Raw genomic sequence first — 22,874 nt, 5'->3', positions numbered from 1 at the left:
AATGAAATAAGCAGCCATTTTGTTGTTTCCAGTAGTAGGGTTTGTTTGTTCTAATTTCCCCAATCTTATTGTAAGTTGACATCCCCCTCACCCCCCCCCCCCAAAAAAAAATCTCTGCTTTGTATCTAATTGTTAATGAAAAGAAAGGGCTCAGACAAATTAGGATATGATTTTGGTTTGGTTTAAATTACTTTTCTCTGCTTTTAAAGAATAGTAATTAAGTATTACATTCTAAAGTTGAGGATGTTTCTTATTTGACCTAAATGAAGACCTGATTTTTCTTTTTCTTTTTTTTTCCTTTTTTGTCCCTCTACCATTTCCACCTTTCCCTCATAACACTATTAAAAGTATCAAATTCCACAGCCCCTTATTCTGTTACTTCCAATAATTCCAAGTTCATAGAGAACTGATAAGGTAGCAAGTCCTAAGTATAACACTAGGCAGACCACCCCCAACTTTCTGTCTAGTTTCCAGCCATTAAAATGAACTGCTAAGAACAAAAAAATAATTGAAGTGTTGAGAGAGATGGTTATGTAAGTGAGGCCCTTGCTATTCACTTGCACAGGAGCAGATGCATTGGTAAATGCAGTCTTAATAAACCAGGGAAGACCTAGGCATAGCATATCAAACACATTGGATCCCACGATGTTAGATATAGCCATGTCTCCTTTACCTGCAAAAGAACAGCATGTTGTTAAAATGTGCACACCGATATTATATTTTATTAATAATCTTCATAAGAAAAACACTGGATACTTTTTGTTGGTTAGTTTTAGAAAACTGTTATTGTTAGAGCAAGAGTCTTATTGAATTTGTATTTCCTTGAGTTAGTATTTAAAGTCTTAACATTTATTTAATAATTACCTTTATTTATTAAACCATTTTTAATAAGGTATGCAGCTTACTTGTTGCTTTTCATTTTCATTTGACAGTGAATTACCATCTAATGCACATTTCAGATAAACAGTCTTTGGGGGATTGGGTTGAGGGAATTAACCTTTATTAAAAACTAAATGCTTCCTGTGAGTCACTTCTTTTTTCTTCAATGTATGTTACTGAGGAAGTATTATTACCTTTAATTTCACTTGCTTTATGATAATCAAGCTTAAAGGACAGCCAGTGCATCTGGGAGACCTCTAGTCTTACCTTTTCTTGCAACTAACACGCTGGTGACTGTGTCTGGTATGCTTGTACCTGCTGCCAATAAAGTAAGGCCCATTACCGTGTCTGGGATTCCTAATAGTTCCCCTGTCATAGACACAGAGACTACAGGTTACAAATCACAAATCTTACATGAAATAGTTTTTGAAGACAGCTTGAATGCTTCCTCCCTATTCATGAAAAATATTTAAGTAGATTGAGATTTTTGAATCTATGTATGTTTATGTGTTTTCTAGATGGCAAAGTATTTGAGACAGGTTGATCGTTTGGGTAACAGGGCAGCACCCATTTTTAATGACAGTATTTGAAGATATCGAGCAACCAAAATGCTTGCAATGAGAACTCCTCATATTTGGCATCTTGGGGAAGCTGTGGGTGTCACTGTTGCTTGCTGTATGGTGACCTGATCCTTTACTTACTTTCTCTTTTCTTCAAGTTTATTCAAGTAGTTGAGAGTTAGGCATCCTAGAGATATTTTATCCATTGTTAGATTGAAATTAGGACTTTGAAAGGCTACTTTGTTTACTGTGGGTTGTTTTTGTTTCTTTGTTTTGTTTTAAGGAAGTACATAGATCTCTGAGGTAGACAGGGACCTCCTTTCCTGCCCGAGTCTAACATACAGCACCAATTTCAAAAGGGTGGGGACAGGTAACTGTTGTAATTGCAAACGTGGTTAGAGTAAGTGTTGTGCTGTTGGTGTCTTAGTTACTCATCTGTGATCTTGTATTTGATTCTAATCTTCCTATTAATGTCAGCTATTCGGACTAGCAAAAAGTGGATACAGTGAATATGCAAGCTACCTGGACATACTTACCATCTTCATAAAAAAGAAAACTATTGTTTTTATTTGTTAGCATACAACTATAATAAAGTTAGTTATCTGGGAGAAGTTGGGGTCAGCCAGTTTGGAGAAGGGGCCAGGTATTGATTATTTCTATTTTGCAGTCCTTGTGGTTTCTGTTGCAATTCTTTAGTCCCACCAGTGTGAAAACAGCAATATAGACATGTAAGGGGATGATTGTACCCAACTGTGGTCAGTGAATTTCACTGATAAAAGCAGGTTGTATGACTTAGCATATCAGAAGGTGATTATTCATTTCTAATATGTTAATTCAGGTTGCTTTTTGAGAAAATCCTAATTTTCATTTCTATTTATAGTCAGTTTTTCATTGGGTGGCAGAGCATACTATGGCTAAGCAGTAAAACTTACTTGTGAAGATACTAGAAGCCTAAAATTAAACTCTTTTTTTTTTTTTTTTTTTTTTTTTTTTTTGGTTTTTCGAGACAGGGTTTCTCTGTGTAGCTTTGCGCCTTTCCTGGGACTCACTTGGTAGCCCAGGCTGGCCTCGAACTCACAGAGATCCGCCTGCCTCTGCCTCCCGAGTGCTGGGATTAAAGGCGTGCGCCACCACCGCCCGGCCTAAAATTAAACTTTTAATACTCACTTAGTCATCTGCATTGTGTTTTCATTGCCATATTGTAAAGCAAAAGAAAACACCATCTAGTTAAACAGCAAGCACCTACCTCTTATCCCAAACCCTAGTCAATTTTTTCTTTATTTTCCATTGTGGATTAGAATTCAGTATGAAGAGTTCTCATGAATCCTGTGTAATTATAAAGATAGCTTATGAATTAGACTCCCGGGCTGTGTAATAGTGGGAAATGCCCTTGGCATATAACTCACAAAACCTGAGCTTGTTGGGCTATGATATTAAGCTTTCATCTTTTGTAAACAACATTAGTTTTTAGTCTTGCTGAAAAGATGTATGCTCCCGAGACTACTTTAAGTGAATATTTGCAGTTTCTTCTTACATGAAATAATTTTCTTGTTGTTCTATTATACTTAAACTACATACCTGTTACTGTGACCATCCAAACCAGGATGTATGTGAATGCAGATATCCATAGTGCAGACATGAAAAAGGTTATCACAAAGTATTTTTTCCAAAACTTTCTTCTGCAATCTGGTGTTGTCAGAAAAAGTAATGTAATAATAGGAAGAGAGAGTACCCAAAAAATTCTTTTTAAGTCTGCTTCAGGCATGCTGAAAATACTTGGTGGATCTGTTGTGGAAGAATTAAACAATTTTGAGTTTTCTCAAATGACCAATTATATTAGAAAGGCCCATTCAGAATGCTGTGTTGAAATAAGTTTACTTTATACATTTTTGAAAGACTATCTACCACAGTGGTTCTCAACCTGTGGGTCACGATCCACTTTGGAGGATGAGCTACCCTTTCACAGGGTTCACCTGGGACTATTGGAAAACATAGTTATTTACATTAAGATTCATAACAGTAGCAAAGTTACAGCTATGAAGTAGCAAGGAAAATAATTTTATGGTTGTGGGGTCAACACAACATGAAGAGGGTCACAGCATCAGGAAGGTTGAGAACCACTGATCCTAGAACATTTGAATACTTCATTACTGTTATTGCTGGTCAAAAGAAACTTAACTGAAACTCTGTGATGGTCAGCTTCCCCTTCACCAAGGGCTTGACTCAAATGTCTTGAACTGTTTCCTGCATGTTGTAGTGACAGTGTTTACAGAGTAATGGGGTGAAACTCCTGCTTCACTGCAGTGTGGATCATTAGGGACTTGGTGCTTTTAGGGTTAACGTGGCTCCCACCTCCCCAAGCTATTTCACTCCCTCCCTTTTCCGGAATCGATGAGGCTTAGGGAATGTTCCGCCTAGTTCTCATTGTGTCTCATCATTTACTGAATAAGTGCTTCACAGTTGCTAGAAGGAATCGAGGGAGAGTTGGGCCTAGTGGCCTCCTGGTATAGCTCCGGACTGTGTGCTCAGGGGACAGGGATGACAAGTAGATTGGATAAAAGTGGGACCAGGCTGCGGACTAATTTATATGGCACTTATGCAAAGATTGGATCAAATCACAAATATTATAACTTATAGAAGTTTACCAAGACTCAAACAATTAATTTAAAGATTAATTTAGAAATAATTTTAACATGGCTATTTTTGACTGATACTTTTGAGCATTTTTTATTGTTATAAATCTCTTCTACCTTAAAGACATACAAAGTATGTTTTGTAACGAAAAAAGTCATGTCACTTTTTTTAAAGGATTAAAACTGGAAGCTTCCTTCCTAATCACTTAACTGAAATTGGAATCGCTTTTGTAAAGTTTTCTGGTCAGAAATGAGATTGGCATATTGAACATCCCAAGCTCATGGTTAGTTTCTGCTTCACACGGTTCAGTCTCACCTGCTTGTTTTCTTTCTATTCCTCCAAACCAGCCCCTTTCCTCAACTTCCACTTGTTACAGAGATGTTCTCACTTCACCAGTGAAGACTCCAGCCCCAGCTTTAGCTCTGCTTCTGGTTCTGCATGGCCCTCCGCTGCCTGTGTTTGCTGATGCTTTCTCTCTGTGGTCCCACCTGGGCTCGCTTTAGCCCCACTGCCTTTCCTGCTTTGTCCATGTCCTGTTGTCTTGGTTCAGTCTCCTGTGAACACTGTGTGCAGTTCTATGACTTCCCCTCATAACCTGCCTTGCAAGACTCTTCTGCACTTCCTTCCTGTCCACCCGTTCCTCCGCTTCCTCACTGTGCATGTGTGACCGGCACTCTTGTCTGTCCGCCACATGAGCAAGCCTTTACTAGTCCCTGGCCTCAATCCATAGAGCGTGCTCACATCTCTGGATCATCTGTGCAATAAAGGTATCAGTTGTTGCTTCCTGACTGCAATAGCAGATTATTGAGTTAAAGCCTTTCCTATCCCACGAGACCCAGTTCAAATGCTCTTTTCTCATGTATATCTCCCATTTGAATGTCCTCTAAGTTTATTCAATCTGCCTAATGTATGAACCATAGTAGTAACAGTTTATTTATTTTTATGGAACTTACACTTTGAAATTTTAGCTGATTTTGGGTCTGAGGAGATGGCTCAGTGAGTAAAATGCTTGGTGTGTAGGCATATGAGTTCAGATCCTCAGAATCCACGTGAAAAAGCATGGCAGCCCATCTGTGTAATCCCAGTGCTATGAAGGCAGAGACAGACAGATCCCTAGAGCTCACTGGCCAGCTGGTCTAAACTAATCAGTGAGCTACAAGTTCAATGAAAGGCTGGTCTCAGTGAGGTGGTGAAGGATTGAGGAACAGCACCCGGTGCTGACCTCTGTCCTCCATGTCTGTGTATATCCCCCTGGCCCACACTTTTAGATCATTTTAAGAATGTTTATTGGAAGCCCTTTTTTTTTTTTTTTTGGTTTTTCGAGACAGGGTTTCTCTGTGTAGCTTTGCGCCTTTCCTGGGACTCACTTGGTAGCCCAGGCTGGCCTCGAACTCACAGAGATCCGCCTGCCTCTGCCTCCCGAGTGCTGGGATTAAAGGCGTGCGCCACCACCGCCCGGCTTTATTGGAAGCTCTTAAAGGCCAGAACTTGCACTCCACCATCTCTGCCTCCATAATGTGTTTCATAAGCATGTGCTAATTACCGACTTGAAATGAGAACTGTTTCTCATGGTTAGATGGGATAGTGGGCCGGGTGTTGTTACCTTCAGAAATAGGACTAAGACCATGTAAACCTAGAGAAAGTTGGGAGTGGCCAGAGTCTTCCTGAAATATTCCACTGTCTGTCCTTGATTGGCGGCGAGTGAAGAGCTGGCTCTCATCTTCCCATCCCAGCAGTGTCTGCTGTTCACTTCTCTCCATAACTCTGGCAAGGCAGGGGCAGCAGGGACCGCACTTCTCCATGACATAACGGCTGATCTTAGTGTCGAAGCACAGCAGTAAAACGTAGAGCCCGTAAATGAGCAGCAGCAGCGCTCCTTCATACCTGGAAATGAGAGTGTGTGTATAATTGAGCCAATCTAGAATAATTTTAAACAATGTTTTCTAACAAAAGCAGCATTCAAAAAGTCAAGGAACTTTTCTGAAACACTTTTCCTGCCCAGTCTTGGTTATAGTATTGTTATAAACTCATTGATAAAAGCCAGACAGTTTATTTATTTTTCAAAAAAAGATTATAAAATCCATCATCTGTCTTTATAGATTGCTTTAAATATGCCCTGAAAATAGTTGGAGGTTTTTCAAACTAAAACTCTAATAATGGACATTTTCTAACTTATTCATTGACATACTTACTACATTCCTCAAATATTTAATAATTAGAAAAGAATATACTGTTAGATTTTCTGGTGTAGGAACTTTGTGTGAAATATTCAAAATATGTTAGATTTAGGTAGAACTTTGCAATTTGCTCTCCAGAGATTTAGAAGAAATTTGGAGGTGGGAATTTACTGGCTTTTGAGACAGGGTTTCACTGTGTAGCCCAGGCTGGTCTTGAACACTGTATACCCTTGATTGGCCTCAGATACTCAAATTCACAATTCTCCTACCTCTTCTACTTGAGTTTTGGGGTTTTAGGTCTGCACTATTTCCTCCTTTGACTATTTTATTGTACCTGAATTTGGCTTATACTCACAAGAGATCAAAGATAATTCTTAAAAAATGAACTTCCAACTTAAGGCACCAACAATTGTCTATTATTTGGCTTCCCACCACTTTACTGTAATTATTAGCTAATTTCATCACATTTGAATATTGTTATTTTATTTCATAGCCAATGAATCACTCCTCTGCTGTAGCTTAAAAAAAAGTTTTTGATTTCCCTAATGAGGGAATGTGTTTATATGTGCTTGGATATTGTCATGCTCCCTGTCACAGATGACAGCTGAATCCCAGGGTTCTTTGTTGAATAGTAGCCTGGCTTTCCATTTATCTTGTTTTTCTCTCTGTTTGGGCATCATCTGGACACATACATGTGTGGCCATATGTTTTATATTTCTTTATTTTGTGGTGCCCAGCATAATGATAATGTTTTGTTAGAAAAACAATCCTAGGTAGGACAGTGATTCTCAACCTGTGGGTTATAACCCTTTTGGGGTTGAACAGCCCTATCACAGGGGTCACCTAAGACTTATCTGCATATCAGATATTTACATTAGGATTCATAACAGTAGCAAAGTTACAGTTCTGAAGTAGCAATGAAAATGTTATGTTTGGGGATCACCACAACATGAAATGTATTAAGGGGTCACAGGGTTAGGAAGGTTGTGGACCATTGGCCTAGGAGATGCTTGGGCCGATTTGGGAAGTTTCTATCTGCCCACCGAGTCCCTTGCTTCTTCATTTTCTTCGGCCAGCTAGGTGTGGAGAGATTGTGGGAAAGCAGCAGGTTTCTAGTATTGACATGTAACATTCTTGGTGGTTAGAGAAGGCTGCAGTTCCCTCTGTTCTGGGAGGATGGGAGAAACTATAGGAATGCAGGGGCTTCTGCTTGTTCTCCAAGCTTTTGTGACTATGACCACTTCTAACCAAGGCCAGGTAGGCAACAGCCTCGTAGAAGAGAGCACCAACAGCTGGAGCTTGAAGTGACAACGAACTGGGCAAGTTCTGAACAAGGAGGCCATGGTAAAAAGGAAGAGTGGCTGCCTCCAGTGACGAGGAGAGGGAAGCTGCCTGGCTGACAATGGGAAGGAAAGAAGAAGCCGTCAGGAGTTGTGTGAAGACATCAGCTGAGACTGGAGTAGCTGCTGAAGTGACAGGTCCTTGAGAAGTGAGTTGAAGTAACGTTTTAGAAAAACTATACTACTAAGCCATCAGACTGCAAAAAATCTCTGTAATTATGTTTCACATACAAGTGACAGTTATTTGAAGCTTACCAGTAAACTTGGTTGTCAAATATTATGCCAAAAACCGCTCCTACACTAACTGCGTACACTGCACAGTCTCGGAACAGGGGCCAGCATGAGAGTGTTGAAACCTGGAAAAGGGTGGTTTGATTTACTGTCTACATTACAGCCTAAGTCATTCAAGAACAATGCTTAGTATAATACCGAAATTGCTTGTATATTTGTGGAAAAATATTGTTATGTTTTACATAGAGAAAAATGATTTTAAAGAACAATTGTTCTAAACCTGTACTGACTTTTAAAAATTTGATTAATAAAAGGTATTTGTGGGTTAAATAAATTGAATGAATGTTTTTCTACTGGTTATAAAATTTGATTGAATGCATTTCAGGGCTGTGTTGTTCATCAGGCTGTTTAATTTTAGAATCTGTCAAGACAGTACATCTCACTGAATAGATCTCTTACCGTGTGGGATAACAAGCCACAGGCCGCACAGATGCCAAGGAGGTTGTAAATGGCAGATCCTAGAATGGTGCTGATGCCAATATCTCCCTTTGTGAGAAATACACCTGGAAGCAAAATAGTAGCTAAGTTAAAGCTGACTTGAAGAAACTAAAAACACACTGAATAAGCAGCAAGTTGAAGGAATATTTACCCAAGAAGGCTGTAACTAGTTCGGGGGCGGAGCTACCTGCTGCCATGAAAGTTGCACCTGCAACATCCTGCGACAGTCCAAGGGCTAGAGATAAAGGAAATGATTACTAGGGCTGATGAAATGACAAGTGTATATAACCGAGCTGCATAAAGATACTCAGAAAGTATGCCTTTACATTATACCTGAAGCTGGAAAGTGAAACATTCAGGTTAGAAAATAGAGGGATCTTGTGTCTTGCTTTCTTATGAATTCTTTACTTAACATTTTTACAGAAAGGAGAGGAGGGCTGGCGAGATGGCTCAGTGGGTGAAGATGCTTGCCGTGTAAGCCTGGCAACCTGAGTTCAGTTCCTGGAACCCATGGAAAGATGGAAAGAAATCTTGTCATTTGGCCTCAACAGTTGCACCATGACACATGTACATGCATATACACACATACAAGATAATAAGATGGCTTAGGGGGTAAGGGTGCTTGCCACTAAGCCTGGTGGCCTGAGTTCTATTCCCAGAACCCACATAGCAGGAGATAACTGAATGAGAAAGTTGTCCTCTGACCTCAGCATGTGCCATGGCACACCTTTACTCCCAAACAAATAAATAAATGTAAAACTAGCCAATTCAGAGTGGATGGCTTCCAGCTGTAGGTGAGCTGCAAAAATAACTCCTTTGAAAACCACATTATAGTAATTCAGGATTCCTAACCTAACTTGGAAGAAGAAAAGTTCTTAAGATCTACAATGAGGTTGGATTGAGTTTACACACTTCTAATATCAACATTATCTAATGGGAAATAAGAGGAAGTCAATAAAAAGCTTGATCTAGCATTACAAAAATTACACTAAAGCATGAGAAAGTCCTGTGTTATTACTTGAGGAGTTTGTGGGTATCTTCCAGACTTAGCATGCAAATCCATTCACGTAACTGATGTTAGGAAGTCTTGTGTGGCTTTTTCAGTGTTAGAGCTGAGAGGTCTATTTAAGGAAGAAAAAAAAAAGCCATAATGAAGAAACAACTCAGTCTTTTTTTTTTTTTTTTAAGAAATCTCCAGGTACTGGTCAAGTTTAAGGTGGAGGTAGTATGCTAGATGGTAAATTACTCAACTAGAACGTGTGTGTGTGTATGTGTGTGTATGTGTGTGTACATGTTTATGTGTGTATGAATGTGGAGGCCAATGTCAGTGTCGAGTGTCTTTTCCTTACTTATCACTTTGAGGAAGTCTCACTGAACCTGCCACTCATTGGCTAAACTGACTGGTCAGGAAGCCTCAAGAATCCTGTTTCTGCCTCCCCTGGCTTTTCATATTTGGTTCTGGGGTTCTGAACTCCGCAAGCTTATGTGCCAAGCATATCATCCCCAGACACTAGAATTTGGGGTTTCTAAGACTTGATGGCAGTCCTTTCTTGGTGAGAACTGCTTTTACCGTTCCTACTGCTTTGTGCCTAGTTTTTTGGTTTTCAAACTCTGGTCTACTTGGGTCAGTCTCTGTCATGGGTGGCAGTGTTTCCCTAGGCTTGTCTATGAAGACTGTTCTTGCTTGCTCTTAAGTACTCATTTCGTTTCTGCTGGAACATTGATTTTTGGCCTTAGAAATTCCTTGTTTGGGGTGTAGCAGATTGAATTCCCCAAAATTTACTATAATATTTTTATTCCACATCCTTTCCAATAATTTTTCTGTCTTATTAGAGAAGGGGACTGAGCATATGGTTCAGCGGTAGAGCACCTGGCTAGCATGTGTGAACACAGACGAGTCTTTATGACTGTTGCTTTGACTAATTGAGGGCCATGGCAGAGTAAGAATGTTTGCAAGACCAGGACACCAAAAAATGATAGAATTTCCTCAAGTGTCCTCTCTTGGGACATTTGTTTTAGTGCCCTAGACACCATGTAAGTCCTGCTATCTTGAAACCTCCAAGTAGGAGAGACCTCATGAACCCATATTGAAAGACAAACCCCCAACATCCTTGCTTTCTCAGCCTCCAGAGTTTGAGTCTTCCAGACTTAGGTACCAGGCATGTGGTAGAGCAAGCCTTCAGTGATTGCATATCAGTCCTCTCACTATGACTGCAGTAGGGACCCTGAGCAAGAACCTGCTAGCTGAGCTCAGTAAAGCCCTCAGACTGTGAGGGACAATAAAAACGATGTTTGGGAAGCAGTTTGTTAAGCAGCTGTCACCACCTGCCTTTCTTTGCTGAGTACCGATGTCAACTATGCCAGGTACTCATGTGCCAGGATGTGACAGTGAAGAGACAAAGGCTTGTGGCTTTATAGTGTGGGGGAGGGGCAGACAAGCAAAATACATGGGTTTTAGAAGCAGCAAAGAGTGAAAATAGAGAAGATCTAAAATGTCATGGAATAAGAAGTAGCTTCAGAGGGGAGGCTTTGAAATGAAGGTGTTACCCCATGCATGTGGGTACAAGTATTATAGACAGGTTAAGTGCCTACAGCCATGCTGAGGCAGCATCTATAGAACCTGTGTATTTGAAATGGACCTGAGTCTGGAATGAAGAGCGCCAAGGGAAAACAATAGGTGGTAAGATTGGAGGTACATCACGAATGGCCTTGGGGACCCTACAAACTAAGCCTTGGCTTTTCTTCTGAAACACAGAAAACGTTAGTGGAAAGGCCCCGGCTACCATGTTTATCCTTTGGAACTATCTGGTGTGAGGCTCTGAACAGATCTGCTGAGTCTTCTGCCCCCTGATACCTTAATTGTGAACAGGGTTGAGAGCAGTTGGAATGAGAGAATCCAGTCCAGGCCTCGTCTATTCCTGTTTGCCTTTGTGTCAATTATATTTGGCTTCAGTGAACAATGAAGGGAGAAGAAAGAAATGACTTGTGGACTTTCATAGTGTTTCTTTTAGTACTTAAGACTGACATACATATGGGACATATGTAAATCTTACATACCCTGTCCCCACACATTCCATACCTCAGATCCAACCACCCATGCATCAAAAATATTCAGAGAAAAAATTACCTTCATTCTGAATATGGACAAGACTTCCCCTGAGTACAGTGTAGAGCTATTTGCACACACTGCATGTTGTATTAATTATAAACCACTTAGAAATAATTTGAAGTACTTCAGAGGGTGGTGAATACTATGCAAACACAATAGATAATTTTATATGCCAGATCTGAGTGTCCTCAGAATTTGATGTTCTTGGAGATGTCCCAGAACCAAACCTCCAAGAGTACTGAGTTGTGTTTGTTGGTCTTAATATATACAATGTAACCAATATGTACATTTATAGATATATATGTATTACTAACTTGCTGTAGAATTTTACAATTGAACACAAAGGCAAAGTGGACTGCTCTATAATTCATTGTTTCATTTTAGAAATGAAGGCACTATCTTACAATATGTCATTCAACTTAAACTTTCACATTCATAATATCAACTCTCCTCAGATGTGAGTTTTGGAATTTATATTTTACAAAGAAACAGCATTTGCCCACTATTCACAAGTCCCTAGCTTTAATATTAATACGTAGCACATCCAAACAAACAAATCAGAACCTGGGAGTGAAGAAACAAAGTCTGGTCTTATGGATTGTAAAACTTGTAAATGTGGGAATTATAGGTGCAGACCTATGTGGGGGATAGCATTGCCATGGCTTCATGCTGTTGGTACCATAACCATCTCTATTTGATGCTCTTTTTTTACCCCCCTCCCCATTTTTGGAATAGTCTCATGTATCCCAGGTTGGCGCTGAATTCACTGTGTTGCCAAAGATGACCTTTAACCTCTGATCTCCCTGCCTCTGCCTCCCAAATGCTTGGATTGCAGTTGTGTCGGAACTCCCAGATTGTGCAGTGCTGGGGACTGAACCCAGGGTTTTGTGCAAGCCAGGTAAGCACTCTATCAACTGAGCCGCTCTTCAGCCCTCTATTCTGTTCTTAAGTAGGAGAAAATTAGTTATTGGAAGCCAAGAATCCTTGACAGTTTTCTAGCACATTTCCAAGAACTTGAAAGTTAGAACTCAAGAAACTAGACAGCAAAATATCAAATAATCCAATGGAAAATGGGTTACAGAGCTAAACAGAGAATTCTCAACAGAAGAATCTCAAATGGCCAAAAGATATTTAAGGAATTGCTCAACATCCTTAGTTATCAGGGAAATGCAAATCAAAATGACTCTGAGATACTATTTTACACCTGTCAGAATGGCTAAGATAAAAAACTGATAACAGCTTATGTTGGAGAGGATGTGGAACAAGGGGAACACTCCTACACTATTGGTGGGAATGCAATCTTGTACAGCCACTCTGGAAATCAGTATGGTAGTATCTCAGAAAATTGATAATCAATCTCCCTCAAGACCCACCAATACCACTCCTGGGCATATACCCAAAATATGCTCAACCACACCATGAGGACATTTGCTCAACTATGTCCATAGCAGCATTATTTGTAATATCCAGAACCTGGAAACAACCTAGATGGATAAAGAAAATGTGGTATATTTACACAATGGAGTATTATACAGCAGTAAAAAACAATGACATCATGAAATTCGTAGGCAAATGGATGGAACTAGAAAGAATCATCCTGAGTGAGGTACCCAGATCCAGAAAGACAAACACACTGTTTACTCATAAGTGAATATTAGATACAAAGCAAAGGATAACCAAGCTACAATCCACAACCCCAGAGAAGCTAGGTAAAGAGGAGGACATTAAGAGGGACACACATGGATTGCCCCAAGAAGGGGAAAAGGTTAAGATCTCCTGGCTAAACTGGGAGTGGGGAATAGAGGGGAGGGGATGAGATGTGGAAACATGAGGGCTTGAGGTGGCCCAGTTTGGGGAGAGACAGGGAGGGAAAGCAATGAAAGAGATATCTTGACAGAGTGTACCATTAAGGGGATGGGGAGAAATCTGCAGATAGGGAAAACCCCAGGAACTCACAAGACTGTCCCCAGCTAAGACTCAGCAATGGTGGAGAAGGTGCTTGAACTAGCCTTTCCTGAACTGAGACTGGTGTCTACCCTAATTGTCATCATAGACCCTACATCCAGTGACTGATGGAAGCAGATGCAGAGACTCACAGCCAAGCACTTGACCAAGATCCTGGAGTTCAGTTGAAGAGGGGAGAAAACCCTCAGAGACAGCTGACCCAAGCTAGTGGGATCTCATGGACTCTGGACTGGCATCTGGGGAGCCTGTGTGGGACCACACTAGGCCTTCTGAATGTGGGTGAAAGTTGAGTGACTTGGTGTGTTTGTGGGTCTCCTGGCAATGGGACCAGGACTTACCCAGGTACACGAACTGGCTTTTTAGAGCCCATTCCCTATGGTGCCATGCCTCACTCAGCCCTGATGCGGGCGGGGGGGGGGGGGGGAGGGAGGGGGAGGGTAGATCTGGCTCCAACTTGGTATGCCAGCCAGTGTTGACTACCCAAGGGAGGCCTTACCTTCTATGAGGAGGGGATGGAGGTGGGCTAGGGGGAGGGGGAGGGTGAGTGCGAAAAGAGAAGGGAGGGGGAAGGGGTTGGTATGTAAAAGGAAAGAAATTTTTTTAAATAAAAATATTATAAAAAAAAAAAAGCATTACAAATTCTTAGGCTTTGCCTTCCAAAGCCAGTGAGGGAAGACACTGGAAAGAAGACAGTGTTTCATCTTCCAGGGACAGTGCACACCCAGTGACCCATCTTCCTTTAGTGCTGCCTGAAGACGGCTTCATTACACAAACTGTTCCAGAGAGAGCCAGGGTGGAGCGGGCTGTGTCCGGTGGGAAAAGCAGTGGCCCTTGGGAATTCTTTGGCTCTCAAAAGGCAATGTTGCTGGGATCTAACATAGTTGTGAAAGGAAAGATTCCATTAGATGGCTGAATACAACTTCAAGGGGATTTTTACAAATCCTATTGTATTGTTGTAAGAATATTTTGTAAAATGGTTTGTACCTCTGAACTTTACAGTAGATTGGCATTGTCTTTCTTGACCTTTGGGTAACATTTTCCTCTGCTGTAGTTTATTATTAAATTGTTCGGTTTTCCCTATTGCTATTATTCTTTTTCTCTATTTTTCTGAAAGAACAACCACATTTACTTCAAGATATAGTAGACATAGATGTCCAAGGTATGCTTGCTTTATAGGTTCAGGTGCCAACATATTGTTTATATAATGTACAGCATTATATTTTATATAATGATTCTAAAATCCACCAGATTTTCTCCTAAGTGTATTCTTTTCTGTAATGCCCAGTTGGAAATTTTGTGATAGTTTTTGGGAATACCCTTCCATATCATGTAGTAGAAAGAATTAAAATAAAATGGAGACCCAAATTCTGGCACTGCCGAAGAATTTGATGGGAGACTTTAGAGAGGTCACTCAGAGAAGCCTTATTTCACCACCTCATATTTTAAACTGAATGAATTCTGAAATATCTCTATAATGCTTTTAAAGGTCCGATTCTGCCGAAGCGGGATTTCCCCTAAACCACTGGCTGTTTTATTACAGCACATCCACCTGTCCTGTGAACCTCGTGGTTACTGTTGCCCAAGGTCAGAGGCGGGATAGGACCAATATCTTTCTGCTGCCAAAGAAATGGCCCTTTTGGCCACCCACTGAGAAAGCAATTAGTACACAGCCCGACTTTTATCATTTCTGCCTGCTCCTGCACTGGCATCGTGGAAGTACACAGAGTGCTTAGCTTCTTCTGCTCTAGATGCAGATGCAGTGCAAAGACATCACAGTTCAGGCCGGAGGGAAAAAGCACCCGAGGGGCCGCTGCCAGGTTCTCCGGAGCTGCGCTTGCTCACACAGCAGGGAAGAGGAAGGGGCGCTGTTCTGTAGCTTTGTTCTTTGAGACAGCTTTTGCCTCTGTAAATTTCATGAGGCTTAAGAGTCAGATAATCCCCCCAAACTGTAGGCCATCCAAATGTCAGACTCAGAATTACTAAATCTTAACTTCACCAGTTAGAGTTGACTCTACCTGGAATTAAAACTTATCTTTTTTTTTTATTTTTTTTTTTTAAATCATCTACCTCTGACACACAGTGTAGAACATAGGCAAATACTGGTTCAAGGCAGAGGTAGTGAAAGTCATTTTTAAAAACAAAGTAAATATTTGAAGTGTTTTTCTAAAACATAGGAAGATCATTTTCACTTAAAATGTGTTAGCATGGTGGATAGATTAGATGCTGTAATTGAATAGCATATTGGAGTAACATTTAAATAAAAGATTTTTATAGCTAGTTCACTGGAATTTGGGCTAGAGCAAATGACTATTAAGAACTTTACTGTACTTTCTATGTAGATATTTTAAAAAGTAAAGAAAGTTGTTCAAGAGTGATTCTGTGTACCCGAGATGCCCACAAGACAGCAAGAGGATATCGCTTCTATACTGTATTCTGTTTTTACAGAGATGCATATCTCATCTCTGTGTAGGCTGGAGAGGGGATCTTAGTTAAGCTGTGTGTTCATGTGTGTACTATAAAGACGTACATTAGTTTATATTTAGAGATTGCTTTTTGAACAAAGATTACTAAAATATAATAATATGATAAGGATGTTGATTCAAGAAAAAAAAAAAACCCAAAGGCACTCTCAATAGTGTAAAGTTGCCACATAGGTTGTTAGGTGAAAGTCTTAGAAGCTTACATCTTGCCTTATGAGACTGTCTGGTGTTGTTCACCCTAAGATTGGCGTCAAGCTGTCATAGATGCACCATAGATTTGATATTTGCTCCAGGCACATTTTTATTGACTTATTTCCCTTCTACACTTTGATTTTTCCTTGGTGAAGGAGTGTCAAAAGCTGTCTAAGTGTATTCTGTAATAGCACTCAGTGGCTATCCACTTTCCACACTTGACGGCCATTTTCTCATGTACGTAGGACAGAAGTCTTTGAACTAAACTATAATTAGCTGTTCCACAGCTGACGTACCTGAGGCAGACAGATGTTAAACACTGCCCAAGACCTAGCAGCTTGCAGAGCTGGGAGTTGGACCCAGGCATGTCTGTCTCTAGGCTGGGCACTTGTAATAGTTTCACTCTGGCAGTTATGCCAGCACTGCGTGTGGTCGCCGCCGCGTCTCCCCCTCCAGCCCTCCTGTATGCTCAGCAATGTCATAGACCTTCCACTGAGCACATGAACATATAGGAGGAAGAGATACAGGGCGGGGGGAGCCCCAAGAAGTCAGACACAGCTACAGGCCAGTGTGACTGACTTCACACACCAAGCGTGATAGTTGTTGACAGAGCTTCTTGAGCCAGTCTTACTGAAATGACCACACCCCACCAAGGCCCCATCCTCCCTTGTCATTTCGAATCCTTCACCTCATCTCCGTCTCTTGCACCCCCACCTATTCCTTAGCATCCTCCAAGTCAGGGTCTAGCGAGCACAACTGGCGGGGATGAGGAAAGTCTTTGGGTTTAAGACCTCAAATCCTAGTTCCCCTGGCTCTAGCTGAACTGATCTTTTACCTCCCTTTACAGAATCTACATTCTGTTTCTCACCACAGAAGCCAGATCTTCTCCAGTTAAAACACTATGGACAGCTATTCTCCCCGTATAATAACTTAGACCTCAGTGTTCAGAGAATCTCCTGTAACTCCCCTTATAACTCAACCTAAATGAAAAGGAGACAAAACAGAATTGGAATCCGAGAGTGAGAATGGGCAGAGGAGGAGGGCGATGATGGCGGAATCAGAGGAAAGGGGTAGAGGCAGCATCACTTTCTTACAGTGGTTTCACACAACTGAGATACCGGCGGACTGTCTCTGGCTGTCCAGTAGAGACAAATGCATGCTTTTCCAGGGTTGATGCCTATGGAAGGGGCTGTGTGACTTTTATGACCCTCCTTTCTCTAGGAGAAATTGCCAACATACCAGAGATGAGTAGGAATACCTGTTGACCTAGCTAGGGTCCTGCCATATTGTCAATAAGAGGTACTGTTTCCCACTGCTTCTACCCTTCCCTAACCCGCACAGAGACTGTAGACTTGAGGTCCCTAGACTTTCACCATGCTGAAGACTCTGCTGCTGACCGAGTAAGCCACTGATGACCGGGGGAGGGAGCACTGGGGTGATAGATAACACTGTACTGGGACAGGGGCCTGTCAGTTCTCCCATCAGTCTCACTTCAGCTAGAGAATATATGCCATCAGGAAGTTACAGCATTATATGTGACCATTGAGTTCCGTACTGCTGTGCAGTAATCCCATCTGTATATTAGGCAAAATGCTAGGCTGAAAACCCAGACATATTGGAAATGTTTATAAAATTAATTTACATCCCTCAATAGGTTCTAAGAGTCTAGACCTATTTCAGTAAACAACTCTTGCTTTTGCAGTATACTTCATAGTTACAGTGAATGTCTCATACATGTTTTTGTCAAAATTTTCTGTGCCCTTGGGCAGAAAATTGCTTGTAAGATTGCTAAAATAGAACTGGCCTTCTGAAACAACCATATGATGGTAACTAATCTCAAAAGAGGATGTGTAAAATTACAGCACATAGCAGGTGACATCCATCATGCTTGGGTTGCGGAACACCAGGGAGAGGAGGACTCTCTTGGTATTGGCTGTGTGCTTTTAGCTTCACTTTCCTCCTCAGTAAAACAATGTATTAGTCCCTATTTTATAAGGTTTTTATGTAGATGAAGTCATGTATATATAAATCCATACACACATATATATGTATATACGTGTATATATGCACACACACATATGCAAATGCACGACGTGCTTGGTTTCCATGATTGCATCATGATAGGTATCTGAGTAAGGGGCTGCTCTGATGAATGTGGAATACTCATGGGATATTCTGAGGATTATGGTATTACTCATTAGCTAATGGAATGAGTAGAAGTGTACATCTGTGCTTATCAAGGAGCATGGAGGAAAGGCTTGCAGACGCTGGAAGCAAGTTCCCGTGGATGGAAACAAACTGTGGGGATTGTTACTTATTGCTGATGTTGTCCTTTGACATTTCAAAGCAGACCTTGAAAGAGGAATGATAAGATTTTAACAAGTGGGTAGCTCCTGTGATTGGCAGTCATTTTGATACTCAAGAGCTGCGTCAAATATTACAGCTGAGGAGGATTGGCTTTTGTGTCATGTCATGTGGCCATTGGTCACACATTCCTAAAAGCTACTGTGTTTTGTTGACAACAGTGATTTTTCTTGAGAAATGCATATTTGCCAATGATTCAAAGAATTGTGTAAGTGGTATGGTGGAACTGTTAGGAGAAATGAGGGAAATCACTTAATGGAGAAAATATGGAGGGCGTGTGATTTCTAATGCAGTAAGTTATGTCCTCTGTAGGAATGGAAGTTGTTTTTTTTTTATTTTGCCTTTTACAAGCAACTTTTATAAACAGAAATCTTGTTAGATTTATTCCGCCAGCTCAGCTGAGTCATTGAACTTTACAATTCTTAGTGAAGTGTGAGCAATATTTTACATTTTCTGTTTTTCACATTTTCTAACTAAATGTGCAGTACTGACATAAGCATGAAAAGATCATTATAGCTAGGATTATGGAAACAGACATATATATGCACTTAGCATGTGAGAATTGACCAAGTTTGCAAAAATGATATTTTCTACAAAGATGAGTTTGGGTGGGAGAACTAATGTAAAAGAAAACCAGGAAGAAACAGTACCTTCTGGAGGCTGCAGGTAAAGAAATCTTTCCAAATATAAAACCAAAGGAAAGCTGAAAAGACTTCCTTATTTTAAAATATTTCAACTTCAACACTATGAATGTGCACAATATAAAAGGAAATGACAAACCATAGAAAATTATAAAAATTATGTTAGTGTTAGTATCTGTGTGAACTTCTTTTTTGGGGATGGCTGAGACAGGGTTTCTCTGTGTAGTTTTGGTGCCTGTCTTGGATCTTGCTCTTTAGACCAGGCAGGCCTGGAACTCACAAAGATTCACCTGGCTAGCCTCCCGAGTGTTGGGATTAAAGGCATGTGCCACCAGCATCCGGCTCTGTGTGAACTTTTTAAAGTCTTGAAAAAGTAAGAAAAACAAGACAAACACTCCTCAACCAAGTGCAGGCAAGAAAGCACCAAAGTAAGGCTTTGATTTTCCATAAACACAGCTAACCTTACAAATCGGAGAAATATGAACTCTATAGCATGAAGTTTTAGTTTAACATAATTGACAAAGCTATTAAAAGTGATACTCATTTCCAGGAATGGACACTACTGTATGCTATGGAGGTTGGAATTGGCACACCCTTCATGGAATATTTATCATAAGGCTTAAGGCTTAAACATGCATAGCTTTATCCTTTAATCAGAAAATAATCTGAGAAGTGTGCAAAGAATGTATACAATATGGGCATATTACTTACAGCAAGCCTATGAGATTAATAGCTTAAAATGATAAATTTTCACTGGACACTATAATAAGTAAAATCTAGTGTTAGGTTCTCAAATTGGTCATAAGATAATGAACTGTCATGCTAACATTAAAAAATAATGCTTTTGAAGATATGCAATATGGGAAAATATATACAATAACATATATGGGAACAATAAAGACCCTTGGATAAATAGGTGGATGGATGGATGGATACGTATATAATAGCAATACTCAAGGCTGACAGAAAGTGCTCCACAAAATGGTAGGTTTAGGGATATTTAGGGATCTTCAAGAGGTGCAAATGTAGGTGGGTTTAGGCTTGTTCCTGCATTTCATTAAGTTAAAATAATGTGCTAAAATAAGCAACATTAAAATAACTGTATTATCAACATAGAATACACTACTGATATAAAAAAAACTACACTTGCGCCCACTTAAATATTAGTAATGATGATAAACTTCTTATTGTTATGGCACAAATGGAGGCTTCATTCTTCTGCTGTTACAGGTGCTGTTTTAGTTCTTAATGCTGCTGCTGCTGTATGTGAAAGGGAAAGATAACTTGCCTAGCATTCCAGCAAGGGTGGAGGGTGGGAGGATGGAGAAAAGAGAATTGACAATTCTTGTGTGTGTGTGTGCGTGTGCGTGTGCGTGTGCGTGTGCGTGTGTGTGTGTGTGTGTGTGTGTGTGTGTGTGTGTTTACTTGAGTGGGCAGCACATGTGTGGGATGGAGCCGGGGAGGATGTTGTTCTCTGTGGTCTTGCAATAGGACACAGCCCTTAACTTTGACTTTTCTGTGAAATGAAGGTACTCAGCTATTTAACTTTGAGACAGACTACAGACACTGACCTTTCTGTGTAGATGGTGTAACCATCCCTTACCCTTGGTTTAGGAACCAGTGCACCCAAAAAGGCCTATATCAGAGTTCTGGGAACGCTACAGTGCAAGAGGCCTCGACTATCTGATCTTGTTTCCAGAAAATACCAACACGTAATGCTTAATATCTAAATTTATTATTATCTGATTGCTGAGTTCACTTTATATGGAGCTTAGGATTTACTCATTTTTTTGGTTCATGAATATCAGTTTTCTTATTTTTTTTATTTTTTTTTATTTTTTATTTTTGGAGCTGAGGACCTGTGCTTTCTAGGCAAGTGCTCTACCACTGAGCTAAATCTCCAACCCCTGAATATCGGTTTTCATAATGGCAGGATGCCAATAATGGAGTAGAGAGAAAGGAGGTCCTCAGTCACGTCTGCTTATCACCTACTCAGAATACAAATGACTAAATAAGGTTTTGAAATAGGGAATGGAGTACCAGGTATCCAGTGTATCAGGAGCACACCCGGGGTACATTCTTGGGGATATTCTCTAACGGTCACCTAGGTAATAACCAGACAGGAAGCTTCTGGAAGTAAGCAGTGTGTAATAATGACTGTAAGCTGTGCTCCTGCCTGAACTCCCAGGCTGAACCACACAGGACCCCAGGACAGACACTGGCACTCTGCCACCAGCTGAGATGGACAGAGCTGTTACCGCGCTGTTTCAACCCGATCTGTGTGACAGCGCTTCTGGAAGGTCACAGGAAAGCTTCCCAGCAACTCACAGTCACTGATGATTTCCAGGGAGGGCAAGAAGTACTTGTCACAGACGATAGACACTGCCATGAACATGTAGAGGATGATGAGGAAGTAGATTACTATGCCTCCGTCTGTGCTCTCCTGCTTCGTGAAGAACCCTTCCGGAAACTCCGATGCTGGAGAGGCAACACATTGCGTGCTGTTTCCTGCTAAGGAAAAGGAGATCACAAGATGTTGGAGTTACACATCTCAAGTCCACAAAGACAAAACTGGGGTGTTTGGATGGAATATGGAGAAATCGGTGGCCATGTGAAGTATGAGTATGATACAAAGCCTTACAAAGTCTTTGAAAGAGATTATTTCATGAAATAAGCTGATAGGGAAGAATCAAAGAATTATTACAGCACTTCTGCTTGTTGCTTCTAAATGGTATTTCTGAAACTGCCCAAGAAGAAACCATAGCCCCGGTGAGTAAAGGTTTCTGGCCACCGTCCAATGTCATTTTCTGTTGTCAGAGCCCAAGCTGTCCTCGGACGTTCAGAGAATCATTCCCTGCTGCAGTTTCTAGGAGGGAAGAATGCTCTGATCATTTCTCCAACAAATAAAAGTGCAGCCCAGTCCACCCTAGTCTCTGTGAACTACTGCAGAACGTTTGAGAATGCACTGGCTCATCAAGAAGCAGCCACAGAGCAGACGCAGCAGGAGTCGGGCGGGGTGTGTGGGGGGGTGGCATTCCCCTCTGTCCCATATTTAGATGTGAGGCTGGGGTGTCTGGACCCACTGCCCACCTACCTGTGGCCCTTGGGAGACGCCGGGGTAGGGAGGCACCACGGACAGGCAGGTATGCAGAGACCCAGAAGATCGCGAGCAGCAGGACCCTTCTTGTCCAAGCGGGGCCCCATTTCGTCTGCATTTCAGGCATGCTCTTTGCAGTGTGTGGTTCAGGAAGGGAGCAACCGAGGCTTATGCTGAATCATGTGAGGAGTCTCCTTCCTGCCCAGTGCCTGCCGGGGGGCACGGCTTAGGAGGCCAGCACAGGAGCCTAGCTCCTCTGATCAGAAGACCCAAGCCCCAGGGAAGTTGGAGGAGTTAGGGAGGGGCGCAGATGAGCATCTCCAGCTGTTTCCACACGGGGTCTCTGAGAGCAGGCCCAGGCAGCCTGCATCTATGCTCATGCTGCATCTATTGAATGTCTTCATACTGACACTGCCCCTGACTTCCTCTAGACTGATGAGGACCTGGGATTGCTTGATACTGCCCCTGCTTTCTCTCCAGCCCTTGCTTCTAGGAATTGTTTGGGCTGGTGTATATGTACTGCTTGGCTACCAGGGCACCTTTAGTATTTTTATTTGGATCACTCATCTTCATCTCCAGTTAGAACTAGTGGCAGAAAGGTCAATAAGGAGGCGACTGTCCCAGTGGAACTGGGGAATGAGGGCAGCATGAATGAAGGCAGTAGCAATGGGCATGGAGAGAAGCCCACATGCCATGAACTATGAAGG

The 22,874-nt window shown here is 41.3% G+C and overlaps 1 protein-coding gene across 1 annotated transcript; it reads right to left on the bottom strand.

Moving 5' to 3' along the window:
* Positions 1–275: 275 nt before the first annotated feature.
* Positions 276–22,274, bottom strand: Slc24a5 (solute carrier family 24 member 5). The gene is made up of 9 exons (XM_006993930.4): positions 22,165–22,274; positions 21,399–21,601; positions 8,471–8,554; positions 8,281–8,384; positions 7,846–7,946; positions 5,677–5,957; positions 3,018–3,224; positions 1,147–1,248; positions 276–673 (listed from the first exon to the last, which is right to left on the bottom strand). Exons 1-9 carry the CDS (start codon positions 22,272–22,274, stop codon positions 351–353), a joined length of 1,515 nt encoding a protein of 504 aa, XP_006993992.3. The 3' UTR covers positions 276–350.
* Between the last annotated feature and the right edge of the window lie 600 nt (positions 22,275–22,874).

Source organism: Peromyscus maniculatus, chromosome 4, assembly GCF_049852395.1.
Source record: "Peromyscus maniculatus bairdii isolate BWxNUB_F1_BW_parent chromosome 4, HU_Pman_BW_mat_3.1, whole genome shotgun sequence".
Taxonomy (NCBI): domain Eukaryota; kingdom Metazoa; phylum Chordata; class Mammalia; order Rodentia; family Cricetidae; genus Peromyscus; species Peromyscus maniculatus.
The sequence above is the reverse complement of the archived record's forward strand: the minus strand, read 5'-3'. Positions and strand labels throughout refer to the sequence as shown.